The following is a 21,073-nucleotide window of genomic DNA, read 5'->3' as shown; positions in this document are numbered from 1 at the left end:
CAATTGCCTACAATAGAGCAATGACTATATATATATATATATATATAGCGCGAGAGAGAGAGAGAATTTGGTTGATTCAAATGTATTTAAAAATATTATACAGCGGCTCGGTCAATCAAATAAACAATACATTTGTAATTATGGCTGCCTCGAAACTCTTACTTTCTAAACAAAATATCGGAAGTGATGTCATTGTCGTTAACTTCCCGCTACTCGGTGAGGTCACGCTGCAGTCCGGCCGGATGTTTTGCGTCGGTCGTGTGTTCGGGAGCGTTTGGTCAAACCCACTTGTTTCTTCACTTCTGCGGCGATGTGCCCAGATGTCGTAAGTACATCGAAACTCCACATGTTCTCCCGGGAAGCCGGGGTTGTATTTTGTGGATGCTGGACGGAGGTCGTGACAGTGCGGGTCCGCCTTGGCGTTCAGGTCCCCGGCGGTTCACGCCCCTGCGTTGCTCCCGAACACACACTGTGTAGAGTTTATGGCTTTCACACTGATGGGACGCAGCCCTCTAATCTTTTCACAATTTACATTAACATGTGTGGAGAAATCCTGGGAATATTGTTACACCTGTGTGTGTTTGGGTGAAGGAGGCCCTGGGCTTCGTCCAGTTAAGTGTTGTTTTGTTTGTGCAAAATTGTCTTAGTGGTGTATTTGTGTTTGAGGAAGTTATTGAAAAGTAATTTAGTTAATAGTGTATTTCCCAGAAATAGCCTGATATTAAATAACAAAGTTGAACCGTCATATATTTGAACCGAGTACTTTCAATGCAGTGTTATAACAGCTCACATCATAACCGTGGGCAAATAAATTGAAAATGTGGCAATACACAATAAACCTAATACTTAACTGAAAAATATAAGGATTTGGCAATATACAGTAAACCCTCTATCAACAATTCATTCTCCCCTAACCCCAAAATAGGAAAATGTACAAGTTTGCATAATAATGCATTGTACAAGTATGGTGCAGTGAAATGATAAAAGGGCAAAATCAGTTCAAAACAAAGTAGACAGAAGGTAAAGGTAATGACAATCGAAATTGGAAAAGGAAAAGATAGCAAGGATATGTGCAAAGATGTGCATGGAATATTGCATGAATTGCTGGAATATTGCAGATTGTATTTGTGTCTAGATTAGTGACTAGGCAGATTATTGTGAGTGACGAGGGCAAACCAAGAAACCAGACTTAAAATACAAGCAAACACTTTTCCAAGGAGCAAAAAAAAAAAAAAGGGTCAAACTAGTGAAGAAATATTTTTTGTGTTAATACAAATACAAATACAATTATACCGTTTTCACACCAAAATTAAAGGGTTGATCTGGGTTTTTTAAATCCGGGTCAACCTGCTAAAAATAGGCAATTGACACCTTTCCCATTGCCAGGAGAAATGCCGCTTTTTTTCTGGTGCCTCACATTTGACGTCATGAACACTCCGGAGAAGGGGCGTGTCGTTCCAGTGTGATTAGGAGGGAGAAAAGCAACTTAAACAAACAATGACATAAAACTCTAAAACACAAAATGCTCATGGCCCAGTGAGACTCGGTTCACTTCGTTCCTACAAAAGAGCCGTTTAAAATGATCGGATTGTTCGTGAAATACCCAACACTACAGCAGAAGCAGCATTGAGTATCTATGCCTGCACCCGTGTTCGATGTGCGGTCCTTCGGCAGCAGGGAGCGGAGATGCTTCTCCAGTTCCGAGATTGGCTTGGGGTGGTGCTTGAGTGGCTTGGGGTGGTGCTTGAGTGGCTTGGAGCTTGGCTGGGAGCATGGGGCTTCTCGGCTGTGGCCCCCACACTCAAAACATTGCATGGTCCCACATGCAGGAAAAAAAGTCATTAACTTTTGATTTTGAATTCTATATCGGATATGAAACAATCAAATGATACATGGATATTCCGTCCGGAACTTAAACGCGTGTTGCATCTAGCTGGTAAAGGGGCCAAAATTAGCGTGTCCTTTTTCCATCAGGGCCAATTGGAGCTGGAGTCGCCGATCAAGCACAGATGCTTGATCGGATTGAGATCTGGGGAATTTGGAGGCCAAGTCAACACCTTGAGCTCTTTGGCATGTTCCTCAACCATTCCTGAACCATTTTTGCAGTGTGGCCGGGCACATTGTTATGCTGAACGAGGCCACTGCCATCAGCAAATATCGTTGCCATGAAGAGGTGTACTTGGTCTTCACAGATCAGCCACAGCATTTAAACCACTGACAGGATAAGTGAATAACATTGCTCTTCTCTTTGCAATGGCACTTGTCAAGATGTGGGATATATTAGGCAGCAAGTGAACAGTCAGTTCTTGAAGGTGATGTGTGAGGAAGCAGGAAAAATGGACGAGCGTAAGGATCTGAGCGACTTTGACAAGGGCCCAATTGTGATGGCTAGACAACTGGGTCAAAGCATCACCAAAACAGCTGCCCTTGTGGGGTGTTCCCAGTATCCAGTTGTTAGTACCTACCAAAAGTGGTCCAAGGAAGGACAACCAGTGAACTGGCGACAGGGTCAATGGCCGCTCATGGGCTCATTGATGCACGTTGCCAGCTACTGTAGCACAAATTGCTGAAGAAAATGAATGCTGGCTATGATGGAAGGTGTCAGAACACACAGTGCATCGCAGCTTGCTGTGTATGGGGCTGCATAGCCTCAGACTGGTCCGAGTGCCCATGCTGACCCCTATCCACCACCAAAAGTGCTTACAATGCGCACTGAGCATCATAACTGGACCATGGTGCAATGGAGGAAGGAGTCCTGGTCTGATGAATCATGTTTTCTTCTACATAATGTGGATGGCCGGGTTAGGGTCCGATCTGATCGAGCATCTGTGGGATTTTCTAGAATCACAAGCCCCCCCCCCCCCCCCCGTCTGTCCAATCGTCGGTCCATCCGTGGGACCACAGGGGGCAACGAACGAAGCTCATTCACTTGCGCACAGAGAGGATTTACAATATGTGGACTTTTGTGTGCAGCGGTGCAACAGAAAGGAAGCTGATGGAGGATTTGGACATGGTGGCGGATGTTGATTAAGTTGCAGCTCCGATGGCACTGACAATGCGCGTGCCAGCGATGGAGTGCCCGCGATTGGCAGGCCAAAACCAAAACTGCGTGTTTTTATTTTAGATGTATGTTATTTTATTTTTCGTCTGCTTATGGAACAGAACAAGTGCATATGGAACAAAACCGTGCGTAATTGGGACACTTTCTCCGTGACTCTCCCCAAACACCCCTTCTCCATGCATTGCACTGACTGACTGGCGAACAGGAGATCCTTTCCGCACGCATGTTAAGTGTACGCCCATGGATCGCAAGTTGCGTGTAACTTGCGAGCCGTTCTCCGGTATTAAAGGTTCAATCCCTCGAATACAGTGTGTTTTTAGTGTCGATGTATTTATTGAGAGAGAGAGAGAGAGAGAGAGAGAGAGAGAGAGAGAGAGAGAGAGAGAGAGAGAGAGAGAGAGAGAGAGAGAGAGAGAGAGAGAGAGAGAGAGAGAGAGAGAGAGAGAGAGAGAGAGAGAGAGAGAGAGAGAGAGAGAGAGAGAGAGAGAGAGAGAGAGAGACCGAGACCGAGACCACCAGGCATCATCGTCTTGCACGGGTCAGGGAGCATTTACGCTGGACGAGGGACCAGTGGGCCTCAGTGCTGTTCTCTGATGAAAGTCGATTCATGTTGAGCAGAAATGACGGCCGCCAACGATGTTGGACACGTCAAGGAGAGCGCTGTGCATCAGCCACTGTTGTCACCAGACGAGCCTGTGGTGTTGGTGTTGTGGGCAGGTGTGTCTAGTCAATACAGAACTGCCCTACACTTTGTGAATGGTACAGTGACAAGCCCATACTACCTGAATAACAACATTAATCCAGTCATTGTGCCCCTGCATGAACAACACAGGCCTAATTTCATCTTCATGGACGACAATGCTCCAGCTCATCGAGGTCACATCATTAGGGAACAACTGCTGGAGACTGGGGTACCTCAAATGGAGTGGCCTGCACTTTCTCCAGACCTGAGTCCCATAGAAAACCTATGGGATCAGCTGAGTCGCCGTGTAGAGGCTCGTAACTCTGTGCCCCAGAACCTCAATGACCTGAGGGCCGCCCTTCATGAAGAGTGGGGTGCCATGCCTCAGCAGACATTAAGTCGACTTGTGAACAGCATGAGACGTCGTTGTCAAGGGCACATGACAAGTTATTGAGACATTGACATTTTTTGTTGTGGTATACCCACCACTGTTGTTGGCTTTTATTTCAATAAATTATTTGAGATGAGGAAATCACCATTGCATGCTTCTACTTAAATGCCCTACTTTCATGATATATCACTGTAGCGTGAACTTTTTACATTTTCCATAAATTTCACCCGAAAGGTGTGTGTGTGTGTGTGTGTGTGTGTGTGTGTGTGTGTGTGTGTGTGTGTGTGTGTGTGTGTGTGTGTGTGTGTGTGTGTGTGTGTGTGTGTGTGTGTGTGTGTGTGTGTGTGTGTGTGTGTGTTAAAACCTATATATATACATACACACACACCCCTATCCATAGTGTGGCAATGTATACTAAGATTTATTTGAAGCATGATTTGACTGTCAAAGTTATTATTTATGTTCACTTGTAAGGGGACTAATCAGAAAATGTCTTGAAATTTGAGCTCATAACAACGTCAACTTATGCCCTCATTATCTTGCCGTCTTAGAAAGGAAAAATATTTTGTAGTAGCTGCTCAGACAGTTGTTTGAGGTGCCCACCTGTTTACTACGACAGATGGTCTTCAGCGTGTATTTGCTCTTTGTCAGCTGAAGCCCATTGGAGCTTGTATTGGATTTCACTGGTGTGCCTTGCAGTGGGTCAGCTGCCTCTTTCTCTCTGAAGTTGTCCTCTTCCATAGCAGCAAGCTGTCTGCTTTAACCAGTTCACTTTAATGAATGAATGAATGAATATTTGAATATTTAGGTCAGGCGTGCTCTACGGGTAAGCCTTTTATAACATCTGAACCATTTCTTCTTGATCATGTAAATCTTGTAATTGCTTTAATTTCTGTTGACAATAAGTTGCCTGTAATTTTGAAATTTGCAAAATTGGGGTTCTTTTGATGAAATACACTAAGACAGATATGAGTGACTATAATGTAAGTTTGTCTTAAAACCAGCCTACAGTCAACTGTTGTCACCTTTTGGGCATTATACAACAAAGTGACGTAATTTTTAAAGTGGTGAAATTTGTTTTATATTGTTTTTATTTGTTTAGGAATATTCCCCTATTTGACTGTTTTTTACTTTTTTTAACTCTGGCAATTTATACAAAACAGACGTTCAGACGAGTATTGCTGTTATGCGTATGCTCCTCTATATGCTGTTCCCATTGTTGGTGGCAGGGTCCGCCGTTGCTGACAAGGATGCAAATGTCAGGCACGCACGAGAAGTGAGGCAGCTGGAATGTCCTCACCACCTCTCAAGTGACCAAGAAAAGAAAAATCCATCTTTCAAAGAAGGCATAAATTAGAGCTGTCTTAGAGTGAAGACGAGAGTAAACCTGAATTTTGAAAAAGACAGCTCTGAATGGAATTCTGTGCAGCGCAATCCGCCCAACACAGATGGTAATATGGATTTACACTTTAATGCGCACATGTAGGGTGAGATGTTTGCTCTATTTTTTTTCTACATCCTGTTGACTTCCTTTGTACCCTGATGCAAAATATGGTTCTTACCCTAGGTGTCATGCGTATATCTGCACTCCAATTCCTTGCTGCTTTATTTCTTGTTAGATGTCTAATGGTCATTTGTTCTGTTTCTAACATAGCAAAAGCCTGCGTTGTGGCATAAAGAATAGGAGAACCCCAGCATTAAGCTTCCAAGTGATCTGCCCTTAATGGTGCTGTAATAATGTCCTCGTACTCATTTGGACATAATACGTTTTGATCTTTTCCCCCCAACCCACATTTATCCCACTTGCCTTTTAGTCCAGCCGCTCTCTCCCCTTTCCTCATGCACTCTTGAAGGCCAGGCAAAACTTTCAGCGCACCTTGGCCCTTTCTTTTCCGTTTGACCGTCACCCCTCCCCACACCCCAGTCCAAGACAAAGGGCGTAGACTGACTACAGTTCTCCATAGCCACGCGTTCTCCATTGCTGCCCCAGGGCCCGTAAAGCCCCAGCCCCTCACCCAGCAGCTGCCCACCCCAGCTTCCCATTGTGTGGCTCTATTGTTCTGCTGCCCAGCCCTCGTTGATCCATCGACCATGCAGGGGCGCGCGCGCGCGTCTGGGTGGATCCCCCCACCCGCTTCCAAAGCATGCCTATCTATGTGCGTTCCATTGTGAGTGTGCTGCACTCCTATTGGACAAGGGCAGCCACTCTTGCTGGGGTATGGTTGACATTGTTGTCCCATCTGTTGTGCTCCTCATCGTCCAAATCGTCTGCATCTGAGGTAAAAAAAATAAATAAAAGGGCTATGGCAACACACTGACACTGAGGGACGAGGGACCAAGGCCCTCAAGAGCCGTATGTCCTACATATATTTGTTCAGGAAAAATATCATTCTTCGGATTTTGTTGTTGAGAGGCTCCAGGGAGAATTTTGACAGACTTGCACAATATTTTTAGCGTAAAAATTCCAACAAAGCATGTTCTGTGGATTTAAATACGCTGGAATGAGCTAGTTTGCCTCCATCACCCTGTCATTTCTACTTTGTCTGTTAAACAGCGAACCAGGTCCTGACATCGGGGGTAAGTATGTCCAATTTACTGCAGTTGGGAAATTTGCCACTACGAATAACTCCATTAGTGAGGAGAGACAAATTACATAACTCTATCTCGCTAAGCCAGAGCCATAATATTGATCCAAGGCATCCATAAGATGTGACTGTCAAAGTGATGTCTGGAAGAACGACTACATTTGGTGTACATAATACTGTTACTATGCAGTATTATGTATATGTATATGTATTTTACTTTAGCATACCCGCCACTCTGGGTATGCTTTAAGTCGCAAGTTAACATAGTCAGCTGTACAAATACTATAATTGTCTTTAATTGTTACCTTGTGCCTTTTTAAAATCGGAAGTTACACTCGAGGAAATGAATGGATTGCATTTCATTGTAAGGCAGGGCGATCTATCGATATTGTGATATGAGACAAGACATCTATATTTGTTTTATTTATCTGTCTCTCCTCTCTCGCTCTTGCTATGTATCTTTCTCTCTCTCTCTTTCTCTCTCGCTCCCTCTCTTTATCTATTAAGCATCTGAATATCTTATGAAAGCACCAGTAGTCAATAATGCCCAACCCTATTTGATTATATCCTATGATCCTAGAAGTCTATACTGAAATGGCACTGATGGGTGTTGCTTGATGGAAATTCGCACAAATATGACTCTACTTATATATTTACTTGGGTGACTATCTTATTAAAGTTTTGGTCAAATCATATGTTCTTGTGAAAGTCAAATTTCAATCATTCATTCCAGAAGTGGTGCAAGTCACAAAGTTAGGGTATTAGTTTAGACTAGGGATAGAACAATACAGGTACTCCTCACTTAACCGTTCCTACGACCAGGTCGTTAAGCGAATTGGTCAGTAAGCTAGGACCCTGAGATTGCGAACGCGAGTGTAATGAATACTGACCAACTGCGGGAATGAGACTGAGATAGGGTGTATGCGATGAGATGCTTGACGCTGAGACACCGCGCTGCATACAATACTCCGCGGTATTGTATGCAGCGTACAATACCAACTGGTTGGAAAACTGGTCTTAAGTCCGAACGGTCGTTAAACAGGTAGGTTGTTAAGTGAGGAGTACCTGAACTGCCTTTTTTCTCTACGGATCCTTAAACTTAATTGTAGGGGCTGTACCTCCGTGGTGGCGGGACTGTTAAGGCAGTACCAGTTGCATGTGCTGCCCAGCAGACATCTGTCAGCCCCCCATGTTTCCACACTAAGCCCTCCCAACACACAAAACAGTTACATATTCATTACAGCCTCCGTCAAGGCAAAGCCCCCAAATATTGTATGGAGCTCTCCTGATATTTAAAAGATACTAATATATCCAATCCGAATGTGAAGGTTGGATCAAGTAAGCCAGGTGATTGCACGTTGGTGGTAACTGAAATAAATTAGCAAACCTGTATTGTGCAGTCCAGCATGCAACAGTATTCTGTTGTTGTAGGCCTGAACAATGTTTTGTATAATGCTGTTCCTTGCTCAATTCTCATAAACTAAAAAGGCTTATCCTTCCTACGTTCCCATCAGAACACAGCTGTTTATTGAACAGTCATTTATTGTGTGTTTAATGGGTTTTCATCGGTGTCCTTGTGTGCAAATGTGCCACTGCAAGACTGTGTTGACGTGAAAGTGTTTGAAGTAGTTGTATGTAGGTAGTGATTTTTTTTATTTTATTTTCTGTAGTATGTGTTTTTGTTTATTCCCTCAGCCGTGCGTGTGTGTGCACGTCAAACACCACCGCCATGGTCTTGGCATTTCGAGGAAGAAGGGGGTTGTGGGTGTGGGGGTGCTTTTAACAGATGTAGCTTAGCAACGGTAGCCTGGCCATGTTGCTAGGCAGCCCTTTTTTCATAAAATGCGAACCCACTGAGCCCACCCCCAACCTCACCCCTCTGCAACCCCCACCACCACCCCCACCACACGCAGGCAGACCCAGCTCAACTCATTTTATCAAGATAACGTGCATTCTGGTGATTGGGTTGACACTTGACTTAATGAGCAAACTTGTTAATTTTGTCCCTCCTGGGTTTCTAGCTGAAACTCAGACTAAAGTCATTGGGAAAAAAAATTAATTGATTCTCGTATATTAGTCTCTTTCACTACAGTGAAAAATTGTATTTATGCATTGTTTTAGTCAATGTCATTTTAATGTAAAGTGTCTTTTTAAGCATTGTGAAAAGCACTATACAAATAAAATGTATTTATTATTGTATCCTAAACTAAAATTTTTAAGCTCAGCTGAAGCTATTACATTTTTCGAAATCCCTATCTTTCACAGCACTTTCTTCAGGGATTTGGCCCTAAATCTCTGATCCCAGTCAGATTACCCCCCTGTGTCCCATGCCTCATCTCCTTTAATAGAACACCCCTGCTGAAACGAGTGACTCTTCTCACCCCTGTGGGGAGGAACCTTATGATTCCTACATTTTCAGGTAGAATTCACGTGGGAGTAGGGTGGGGGTGTGGGTCAGCCCACGGCCCAACGTTTGCCTGCTTTTTCTTTTTTTTATTAAACACCTTGCTCTCCCATTAATTCGATGTGGCGTGGCTCTGTGCAAGTTCATTGGGGCCATGCTTGAAAGAAAGCTGGGGGTACATTAATTAGGGTTGGGGTGCATAGGAGAGAGCGCTCTTTTGTCCCAGCTAGTCGGCGCCTCACCAGAGTCTTCAAGTTGCCTGAGACAACCGCTTGCTGCCGGTGTAAACAACTTCCACTCAGGACCAAAACTTGCTCGAAACCGCCTGGGGAAAGGTTCGATTTAACTAAGGTGACAAAGTTGCCGTCAGAGCTGCTCAGGTGTGGCAAATACCGACATGGCTCAATGCAAATTCTCACTAATTTGACTAAATGGCTTTCTGAGCTTTTTGCACAATGTGTTTTTGTTCTCTCATACTTCCCTTTCTGTCATACAGTTAATCCTTAACTATATTTCAAACCTTTCATAAGGGTTGAACTGGCACAGGAGGTATTGATCATTTGACTGATGCGTGCAGAGTGAAATGGCAGATAGCTGCTTCTAATGATATATTTGACTATCACCTTTCCTTAATATTAAATAAAATGACATTATAAAATTTCAGTAAATTGTGTAAATATTTTTTCATATAGGAAAAATACCAATCTGGGAAGTTGCAATCAAAGCTAATAGTTTGGCTATAGTCATTGAAAAATCCCCCTTCCCTCCATCCTCTCCTCCACTATCCATCCTCTCTCTCTAGGCATCTATGAGTCAATCTTTGTGAGTGGGCCACAGTCAGCCCAGTGCGCTGGATGCCTGTGACAGACCCATGGGCCTGAAGGACCATGCAGAGAATGGAGCAGGCCACATCCTCAACCTGGACCAGGATTTGGAGTACCTCCACGTAGAGGGGGCCAACCGGCAGGCTGGCTGTGCCGCTGGGCTTCCTGCTATGGAGGAGCATGGGGAGGGCTCCTGTAACAGCAGCACCACCCGCTCCCCTTCTCCTGGGGAGGCAGAGGACACCAGCAGTTCTGATGGAGAGATCGACACGGCCTCTGACGCGACTGTCGCCACATCAGGCGGCAACGAGGGAGGGTCAATTCTCACAAAGAATGCCCACCAGCCGCTCTGCCGGACACAGTGCGTGGACTTGGGCACGGAGGGACCACCTGAACCCCCTGTTCTTTCTCCACCGCAGTCTGAATGGGATATCTGCTCAGATTCCTCATGTAAGCACCCACCCAATGCCCTGACTACCTCCAATGCGACAGAGCCAGTATCTGAGGCCCAGCCTGGAGATGCCTCCGCCACCCAGTCCAGCATGAAGGAGTACCAGGCCAAGGTGGACTTTGCCCTGAAACTGGGATACTCCGAGGAGACGGTACGCCTGGTGCTGTCCAAGCTGGGGCCTGACACCCTCATCAACGACATACTGGGAGAACTAGTCAAATTGGGCACCAAGTCAGAGGGCGAGCTGCTGGCTGCATCATCCACAGCCTCTACCTCATCCTCCTCTCCCTCCTGCGGTTGTACCGATTCGCTGGATGGTCAGCGACCAGACTCACCCTGCCCAGCAGACTCCCTGAGTGACCAGGACAATTTGCGTCCAGTGGTGGTGGACGGAAGTAACGTAGCCATGAGGTGAGTGGGCTGTTGGGCTGTGTAGCTACTGTTTTGGGGCTTTGTGCCTAAATCGATTAGGAATTGTAAGTACTTGCCAAATTAATTTGCCCTTACAAGGAATTTGACTGGGTGGGTTTTTGCAATAAAGATAGGGCCGTAGACTAGTGGTGGACCATTCAATTGGGCCGATATTTGCGCATTTTGAGATAATCTGATCGCCTGATTATCTGAAAAAAACTCTCTAGACTTGTGTTATCAAAATTATAGATTTTTCTATACGATCGATTCTGAATATTTGAAACTCTGAAGCTCTCTCTTTTCTTTGACAGCAAGTTGGCACACTGCAGCACCCACATAACCCCATCTCCTCTCACTCACTCGCTGTCTTCACTCGTCTCATTCGCTCCGGTTTGTTATGGAGTTTGGTCATTAAAGATAGCAAGTGCAGAGCCTCCGTGACCGCTTTTGAAAGAAAATAGCAGGAGTGGTTTTTGGAAATACAGTGGTACTTTGACTTACGAGTTTAATTCATTCCAAGACAGAGCTCGTAATTCAGTCTGCTCGTATAGCAAATCAATTTTCCCCATTGAAATTAATTGAAATGCCATTAATCCGTTCCAGCCCCCCAAAAACCACCCCAATTTTTTTTTTGTTACGTGTTTTTAAATAAGAAAAATGTATTTATAAATAACAAATATTGTATAAAAACATAATAATACATAATAAAAGAGAATGTATAGAAATAAACTGGACGACTTGGACTAACGGAAGATGCTGGTGGTGGTGGAGGGTGGTTGGAGGAGTTTGTTTTGTGCTTTTTCGGTCGCTTTCGTTTGTTGCTACACTTTATTGCTGAACTAAATTGCTACAATTTATTTTAATTTTTTTCACTTCACTTTCGCTTAACTTAAAAGAATTCGCCAATTCCATCACACGCACACCTCGCTCATGTTTTTCTATGATTTCATGCTTTAATTTAATCACCCGCTTCTTCTCAGCACTTACTTTCTTAGGACCCATGGTTAGATTTTTTATTTTTTTTTGCAAAATAACTGCACAAAACGCACAAATTGCGAGCAAAAAACACAAAAGAGATGCTTCCACAGTCAGGTATTCCTGTGAAATGAAAGAGTGAGACGCGGGATGCTGGCTGGATTCGCTGGCCACACCAACTAGTACATGAAGCTCGCTACTCGTAACTCACATTTTGGCTCGGAAATCAATACAAAAAATCGACGGAACGACGACTCGTAACTCAGAAAACTCATATGTTAGTGCACTCGTAGATCAAGGTACCACTGTACTATGCATTTGAGGCAAAATGTTAACCTAATTCAGAGAATTGGAGTGGATGTTTTCTTTGTCCACCAGACAGCGGTGCGCCTCGCGTCTTTTTATTTTAGATTTTATCTATACATTTTTTTGTGTTACCTAACTTGTATGAAACACAAATATTCAGCACAACACGGTTCTTTTTAGTTTTGGTTCAATAAGGGAACGGAGCGGCAGGGTGATGAACAGTGGAGCGCAGATCATGGGTGCCCTGATGGGCGCCATCGTGGGCGTCCCGGTGGTGGAAATCCGCTACATCAATGCCTGTTTATGCTTCAAAAAAACGCAGCACATATCAAGGGCACCATGGACATAAGGGGGCAGGTGCTCAGGCACCCCCCCCCCCCCCTGCACGTACCTGCCTTTGTGTCCCATGCCGAAACACAACATCTCGCCGTTGCTTTCCGTTGCTATGGGACTTAATTAAGTAAAAACTGGATGTTTTTGTGTAAATACTTTACATGTAAATAATAAATCCAGCACATCTGGAAGGCGGAGACTCTCTATTTCCCGACCAGACTTCAATATGACACAGTTCATTATTATTATTATTATTATTATTATTATGATTATTATTATTAATAATGTTGTTTATAATTATTTGTTTTAAATTCATACGTTTTTTGATTACCCGTGGGCATTTATTTCGTTGATAGATTTTTTAAATTAAAAATAAATGCACTACAGAGACAATGCAGACAATATCAGTGTTAAATAATTAATTATACATGTACTGTATTACACATACAGTACGTTTGTAATACTCAAATATCTTCCATCCATTGTGTCGACTAATCGACCGACTGTCGACGGGTTCTCTGTGTCAACATTAAAAAGTAAAATCTAAATTTTTTTAAATTAATTTTTTGTTTAAGTTCTACAAAATTTACTGTTTATAGCCTATTCAAAACAAAAGGAAAAAAAACTAACAGTACTGTTTTCCAAATGGGAAAGGGAGAATAGTGTGGGTGTGCACATGGCGGAGTGGGAGAGGAAGCAGAGTGTGCGTGTGAACGTGGTAGTGGGGGCTGCAGGAGTTTTGCTTTCCCAGAATTCTTTCTAAGAATTCCGAGGCAGGCCGATCATAGAGATTATTTTGTGCCCGCAATGTAAACTGCCTCCTGTCCTGTCACATAGCCGTGCAGCTAAATGAGTTTTCATTTCAGACGCCGTTTGGTCATCATCTTGCTATGTCAGACTGCCATCACATGTGGGTAACGCCACACAGCTCTCTAGTGTTTTATTATAGCTGAATATCTAATTAATCAGGATTCATTTCTTTATTTTAGCCTACATTCGCAAATGCACGTAAAGAGTGCATTGTTCATTCGGCAAAATGGTGGAAAATCTGCAGCAATCTTTTTTCCAAACGAAGTGTGCTTTTATTGTAGATTTATTTATTTTACCCCGAAACTTAAAAGAAATACGTTTTGAGTCAACTTATTTATTTTACACACCAAGAGTAGTGTGTAATGGGAACACTTCCTCTGTCATGGTCTTGCCCCCCTATCGTCTGCACATTCCAGTATATGTTCCATTCTAAGTTTGTAGGTTGGTGGGCTCTGTACGTCTTTTTTAAATCTCTGTTCATATCATGAAATTTAGGCATTGTTACAAATCAGCCTACATCTGCGTGTCTCTCATTGAACCAAATTCTAATTGAACACCCATTGCCTCTGTGTTGTGACCTGCAGCCACGGCAACAAAGAAGTGTTTTCCTGCCAGGGCATCCAGCTGGCCGTCGATTGGTTCCTGGAGCGCGGGCACCATGACGTCACAGTGTTTGTGCCTGCCTGGAGGAAGGAACAGTCCCGCCCTGACGCCCCAATAACAGGTGGGTGTTGGAGGTGCGGGAAACCTTGATAAAACACACACTGACAAACTTTGGATGCTTTTCCTGTTCCTTAGTCTTCTATACTAGCAACCAACAATGAAGAATCATGATCATTCTTGAGCAAATTCTTTTCAATCATCATTCCTCTTTCATTATTGGTCCCACACTAATATTCTCCAAAAATTCTAATGTGTCACGAACCACAGGTAGGGGTTTAGGTAGGGAGACGGAGTCCTTTTTGCCGTGGGTTGCCAACACGGCGAGAGTTTTTATTATATTGAGGAACAAAAGGTTCGCAGGCCAGAAGTATAAATAATAATAATAATGATGATGGTAATGGTGGTGGTGGTGGTGGTTTTGGGCACCGGAGAAATGGCATTCCGCTCCCTGGCTCCTGGTCGGCTGACGAGCCCGTGTGCCGATCCCCTCTGCAAGGCACACAAACATTAAGAAAACTCCCTGCCTCATTCCCTTGCCTAGGCCGTTTCGGCCTAATCAGCGCCGCACGAAACAGAACCGTGCTGTCCTCTGCAGCCGGTGCTTGACCACGCCCCTTGGTCCGCCACACCTAACAATAGGGGGATCAGTAAATTTTATTTAGTAGTTTTTGAAATTTTCATTTAGCTTTCAACTATTCTTTTTCAGCCTCTTAAAATTCACTGCAATCGTCTACCCCCAAATCTCCACAGACCAGGACATCCTGCGGCGCCAGGAGAAGGAGAAAATCCTGGTGTTCACGCCATCGCGGCGCGTCCAGGGCCGGCGCGTGGTCTGCTACGATGACCGTTTCATTGTCAAGCTGGCCTATGAGTCGGACGGCATCATCGTCTCAAACGACAACTACCGCGACCTGGCCAGTGAGAAGCCCGAGTGGAAAAAGTTCATCGACGAGAGACTGCTCATGTACTCCTTCGTCAACGACAAGTAAGGAGGGAGGGGAATGTCTGATTTAGTGAAATTATTTGGGCTGGACACGAGGACTGAAATTGAACCCTCATGGATGTGATGTGTTGACAAAAAAAAGTCAAGTCTGCCTCCTTTTCTTTCCTCCTACCTTAGGTTCATGCCCCCAGACGATCCACTTGGTCGTCACGGTCCCAGCCTGGACAACTTCCTGAGGAAAAGACCCGTCATGCCTGAACAGAAGAAACAGCCTTGCCCATATGGTAAGAGCACAAACACATTCATATTGAGGACCATTCGAAGGACTGGACAGACATGGACAGATATAGGTCTGGTGTCAGGCTAAATTAGGGTTTAATATTTGGTAAATAGCCATAATACAAAAATACAACCACCAATCATCATATCAAACATAAATGAAAAGAGACATGATTTCTTAAATTTTCATGAATATTGGTTTCATAACTTTGAAATAAGAACCCTTTTCATGCCCCCCCCCCCCCCCCTTTCAGGTAACCCAAAGTATTCGGACTGATCATGTTTATGCTCTGAAGTCTCTCACCCATGAGTATCACCATATTTTCACTTACCCCCATTACTCTTCCAAGACAATAAAACAACCTCTTGGATCATTTATCAATGGGAGTTCAGCTGCAGACTAGATTCAATTGTAAACCACTCACTGTAAACTGCTACTACCATAGGATACATGGATGGCTAAATGAGTGCAAGTCAAAGGAAGTCAAGGTCTAAAAAGGGCTATTGGCCCTCACTATCAAGCCAGAAATGGAGGAGATATGGGTGAATAAGTTTAACAGTAGTTTCTCCTCGGACAGTTAGGCAGAAGAACATAAAACTTATGTCCAAATTATTTGGCTTACCCGAAAAAAAGGGGACTGTATGAGGCATGTACTGAGGCATGGGGCCCGGGGGTAATCTGACTGGGATCAGACTGTAAAAGGGTTGCTTTTATATAATTATGAAACCAATATTCATGTAAATACTCCCAAACGAAAGCCAACAATCTGTACTTTAAAGGTCACTTATTGTGTAATTGTTAATCGAAACACTTTGCATGCTACAATATTTCATGGGATGTAGTACATAATCCTGGTCCTTTTTTAATTGTGCAACCTAACTCTAAACACTAATCTGATGTAATGCATGGTTTCCTTAATGGCCTCGACTATTGTGATGCCAATGCATCACAAATGCCTTTGTGACCAAACCAAAACATCTGGTGTTATGTTCCTTCTTCTAGGGAAGAAGTGCACTTATGGCCACAAGTGTAAGTACTACCACCCTGAGAGAGGCACACAGCCCCAGCGCGCCGTAGCAGATGAGCTGCGTGCCAGCGCCAAGACCTGTGTCACTGCCAAGAACCAGGGGGACCCCGGGCTGGTGAAGAGCCACAGTGTGCCGGCCAGCACGATTGATTCTCAAAAAGGAGCCCCTAAAAGGCAGTCGGACCCCAGCATCCGGGCTCTGTCATACAGTGATGCCGAGGAGAAGCTGTTGGCGAAAGGGCGATTGGAAGGAAACCAGATCAGCCCCTGTAGCAGCAGCAGTGGTGTAACCATGTCCCCTGGCGGACCCTCATCTGGTCTGGCCCAGGACCAGCTGTCCAGAGCCACCACACCCCATGGGCTTCTTCCGACCCCCGGCCATGAGCTTTACCTTCACTGCGAGTTGCCAGATCTAAGCTACTTCTCTGTGACGCGGGCATTCTCGAGCCTTGCTCTTTCGTCCCGCCGCTTCCCCAACGAAACAGACCTGCGGCTGGGCTCTGCGGGATCCATGGGCTCAACAGGCTCAGAGTGTGGCAGTGAAAGTAGCGTGAGTTGCGGCAGCAGCTGTGACTCGTACGGTGAGCGGTTGTGCCCGGGCTTCCCTCCCGACTCTGCGCTGGAAGACCCCCTCCTTTATAACGGTCACCACGGGCATCTGTATCCACATCACACTGTGGCCAATAATGAGCCTCGTGTGCTCCACCCCACAGAATACACCAGCATACCACATGGCATGCCGCCCAGCATGACAGTTCATAACTACCACTTGGGCGTTGCGTGTGGGCAGAGCTGCAGCCACGATCAACCCCCGGACAACCCTCCCAAGCGTCCTCTTTACCCACTGCCACCCCATCTGCAGCACCAGCCCCTCACTGCTCGTTCTAGCTGCCCCGGAGACTATTACACTCTTCCCCAGAGCAGCCCCCAACCACCAGGGTCCCCAATAGGCCATTGCCTGGCCCCCACCCACGCAGAGAGTGTGTCAGACTCCCGCCTGTACAAGCACCTTTCTGCCTCCAACCCCCATCCCCGACAGAAAGCTCTATCCACCTGGGATTCGTACTACAGGCAGCTGCCGCCGCCATCCAGGTATGAGCAGTCTGTGTTCCAGAGCCTACCGGACACCTGCCAGTCAACCTGGCATGCCCCACCCTGGAGGCAGGAGTCCTACGGCCCACAGCAGCGTCACTCCTCCCCCACGCACTACCTGAGCCGCCCGCCTCCTCAGTCACACCAACCCCACCTCTCTAGCACCTCCCTGACACCCTACCCTCCACCCTCTCACCTGCTGCTGTCCTCCCATGCTGCCTCCTACCTGCCCCACCGCGCGGATTCGCTGCCGCACGGTCAATACGATGGCGCCCGGGAGAAGGCATACTTCAACCTGTGCAACATTTTCCCCTCGGAGCTGGTGAGCCGGGTGATGGCCAGGAGCCCCCACATCATGGACCCTCAGCAGTTGGCAGCGGCTATACTGGCCGAGAAAGCCCAGACTGGCTACTAAGGGAGGGGCATAGCAGACTGACTACTCGAGCAATGCTTCAGTGGCTTGCACTCTGTAATTGAGATGAAGGAGGAACTGTCAATGTAGACAACCAATCAGCAAGTAGGTTTTGGGGGAAATTGATTTTCAGAGAGTGATGGTTGGAGGGAGCTCCTAAAAGAGTATCTTGACCAAATATATGACGTTGATAATCGCAGACATTTAGTTTGATATACACCTCACATTAGCAGTCGTCCTTTTCAAATCTATTTAATTTATTTGGAACTTGATTAGGCATTGTTCGGCACTAGTTTTCTTTTGATGAGCTGTCCAAAGCCATCACTGAACAAGAACAGCACACCATTAATCGAGGATTTCATCCAATTTTTCCCACCATTTTAACCAACTTGTGCTTTCTGGGAACATGAAGACCCGTGCAGTATACGTCTTGTTTCTCTCAGATCTGGGTAAAATATCCCTTCTATCGCTTTGGAACGATGCCATATTTATTATTTTGGGAAAGTCCGATGGTGGCCAGACGGCTTGCAAACAACAGAAGACTTTCACAGTCTGCAGATTGTTTGATTCAGCCATCGCAAGGTCCACAAGTCTAAAATTTGGAACAAACGCGAGTCGTCAAATCTGGCTGTGTCCTGTGCCGCTGTTGATGGGGATTTTTTCTGCATGGCATTAAAATGGATGCAGGACTGATGGTCGTGTCATCCAAGGTGATGCCAGAATTTTGATCACAGTGGAAGCTGGAGAGATGGGGGTGACCCTGTTCTGTGTACCTTAGTTTTAGTAAGGTCTCTCTCTATATCGAGTCAGCTCTGGTATCTGCTACAGACGGAGGAGAACGCTTCAGCGTCGGCAGTTTAGGACCTGTGTATGTATTGTAAATATATTTAATAGACTCCCCCCTCTTGGCTTTAGTAGCCGGTCACTCTTCTGAGCTGTCTTCCATTCATCTACTGCAGATGCCAGTTGGAACCCCGCTCAACTGAAAAAACCACACCTTTGTTTGATACAAATTGTATCACAAACTAAATTGCTGACATTCTGTACTGTACATAGACTGGTTGATGCATTACTTATCTGTCAATGGTGACGTATTGCTACGTAAAAGTACATTGGCAACGGTAGTGCTCCTGTTGAGGTCGTTCCAACGTTTCATCTTGTGGAAAACGATTTGAGACCACTATTTTCAATTTGTGATGAGCTGAAACAAAGAACGGTCGCTACCTACTATGTTTAGGTATTTCCACCTCTATATTTGGGTCTGGGTTCAAGGCTGGCTCGTGTTGAAAAGCTTGATGGAAATTGCGCCGACTATGGTTTGCAGCAAATCGTGTAGTGCATACAACCTTACCCTCAGTGGATAAAAGGCTGAATATTGTATACAGGGTGTCTGCAGGTCCTTAAAAAATATTATCTTATTAGGCAGCAAAAGCTGTTTAATCTATATAATAAGTTTGAATTAATGAGGTTTTTCAACAAACACTTTGTCTGATTCTTTTTTTGTTTTGTTTTGTTGTCCAAATGAGAAACGTTTAAATCATTGCACTGACCTATCCTTGGATACAAGTAATGGTTAGAATTATTATAGCACTATCTGATGTAAAAGAAGCCATCTACCAATATATCCATATGGTTCATAACCTACCCCATTTCCTTACCTCTGCCCTGTACCAAATATAAACTTACATGCAATACTTAAATTAAATAAGATAGATGATTTGTCCAAAAAGCAAGTCCTACATTTTGTTAAAAAGTGTTTGTCTTTTTAAAAGTTGAACCATGATACCTGCAAACACCCTGTTATATTTATGGCAAGGTTGGGGTCATCATTTTTATAATTCTTTTTTCTAGTTTAAACCTTAAATGCTCTTATCTAGAATGAGAAAGCAATTTATAATTTTCTCTTAAAAAAATATGTGTACCTTAATTTTAAGAGTGAATTCATCAGGCAGACCCCAGCCTATGCTTTGCTACTTCGGAGATGTTCACTGTACAAGTCTGTCTCAAGCCAGCAACATAAAGCCCACAAAGCTTTTCTATAAATTCAACGCACCAGATTGTACAAGTGGTGTAACTGTGAACTAGTACAGTACCACTTCGCGTTGGTGAGAGGGGAAAGAATAACTTTTGTTTGTGTACTGAAGAAGCGCCTTCTCTCGGTCCCCCTGGCACTGTGTGCTGGTGTGGGATCAGAGTGTGGGCCCAAAGTAATGCCTCTTCATGGCATTGTGCTTATGACACATCTGATACTCTGAACTATGTTCAGCTAACTGTTATGCATGTTTAGATTTTATTTAATTTTTTTCCTGCACGTTCCTTTGTTTTGCATAGCTGCGTTTGTCTTTTTGGAGTGTTGTGTTAACTGGCTTTTTAATTGCCGAACAATGCCGTTTAAATCGCAATGATGAATTTGGTCTCCACGTACAATTGGGGATTCCACTGTTTATTGGTTAGTCATTTTGTATCTCGCAATTTTTGTATGCTTAACGATTAGCTTATCATTTCACCAGAGGAAATTTAAGAGTGCAGGGCATGTTGTTTTGGAACGTCAGCAGAATGGTAATGGGAGCTGGGCAATATTAACAAATCAAATATCACATTTTTCGATGGACATCTCGACGATATTTTGGGGATGACTATTTGTGCCTTCATGCGATATTTACTGTACATACAAATATTTATTATGCAATCATTAGTTATGTGGGCTAGAACAGTCTCTGAAGTTCAGAAAACAGCATCACTTTAATTACTGTAATGCGGCCTTAAAGACAACATTTACTGTAACTATATTATGATTTACAATAACCAAAATTAATTAAATCTAGTCTCTTATCACAATATCGACATATTGCCCAGCACTAATGTTAATTTTCAAAAATTTATATTTACTTAGCTAAACCTCACTTATATTTACTTAGATACTGCAACACTTATTGATCCAGTAATACTTGTAGGGAATGAACCTCCTTTATTTTCTTCAAATGTTATCTATAGTGTTCCTTTAGAATGACACTAACTAAATGGTTGTAAGGTATTCCATAACAATTGTTCATTAAAAACAACTATGATGCAACTTAGTGTCCAGTAAGGTTATTACTATATTTTACGAATTAAATATGCATACTTGGTTAAAGGACCATGCCAGTGTTAAAGTTTGTTCTTCCCTGTTGACTAGTCAGCACACACATTTTGGGATTTGTAATATTGTCTTGTCATGTTTTAGAAAAAATATATGTGGAGAAACCAACGGTAACAGATTTGGCTCAGTAATCAAGTGTATTTGACTAAATACAGGTACATCTCATAAAATTAGAATATCATGAAAAAGTTAAAAAATGTTGTCACTCATTTCAGAAAGTGAAACCCATATTAAATAGATTCATTATGCAAAGTGAAATATTTCAAGCCTTTTTCTTGAAATTT

General features: G+C 44.1%; 1 protein-coding gene across 1 annotated transcript; it reads left to right on the top strand.

Moving 5' to 3' along the window:
- Positions 1-240: 240 nt before the first annotated feature.
- LOC307247885 (putative ribonuclease ZC3H12C) lies at positions 241-20,713 on the top strand. The gene is made up of 6 exons (XM_080024022.1): positions 241-325; positions 9,926-10,809; positions 13,818-13,957; positions 14,647-14,881; positions 15,017-15,123; positions 16,122-20,713. Exons 2-6 carry the CDS (start codon positions 9,995-9,997, stop codon positions 17,651-17,653), a joined length of 2,829 nt encoding a protein of 942 aa, XP_079880148.1. The 5' UTR covers positions 241-325; positions 9,926-9,994; the 3' UTR covers positions 17,654-20,713.
- Positions 20,714-21,073: the final 360 nt, after the last annotated feature.

The sequence above is a fragment of the Zeus faber genome, assembly GCF_960531495.2.
Source record: "Zeus faber genome assembly, chromosome: 2".
NCBI lineage: Eukaryota > Metazoa > Chordata > Actinopteri > Zeiformes > Zeidae > Zeus > Zeus faber.
The sequence above is the reverse complement of the archived record's forward strand: the minus strand, read 5'-3'. Positions and strand labels throughout refer to the sequence as shown.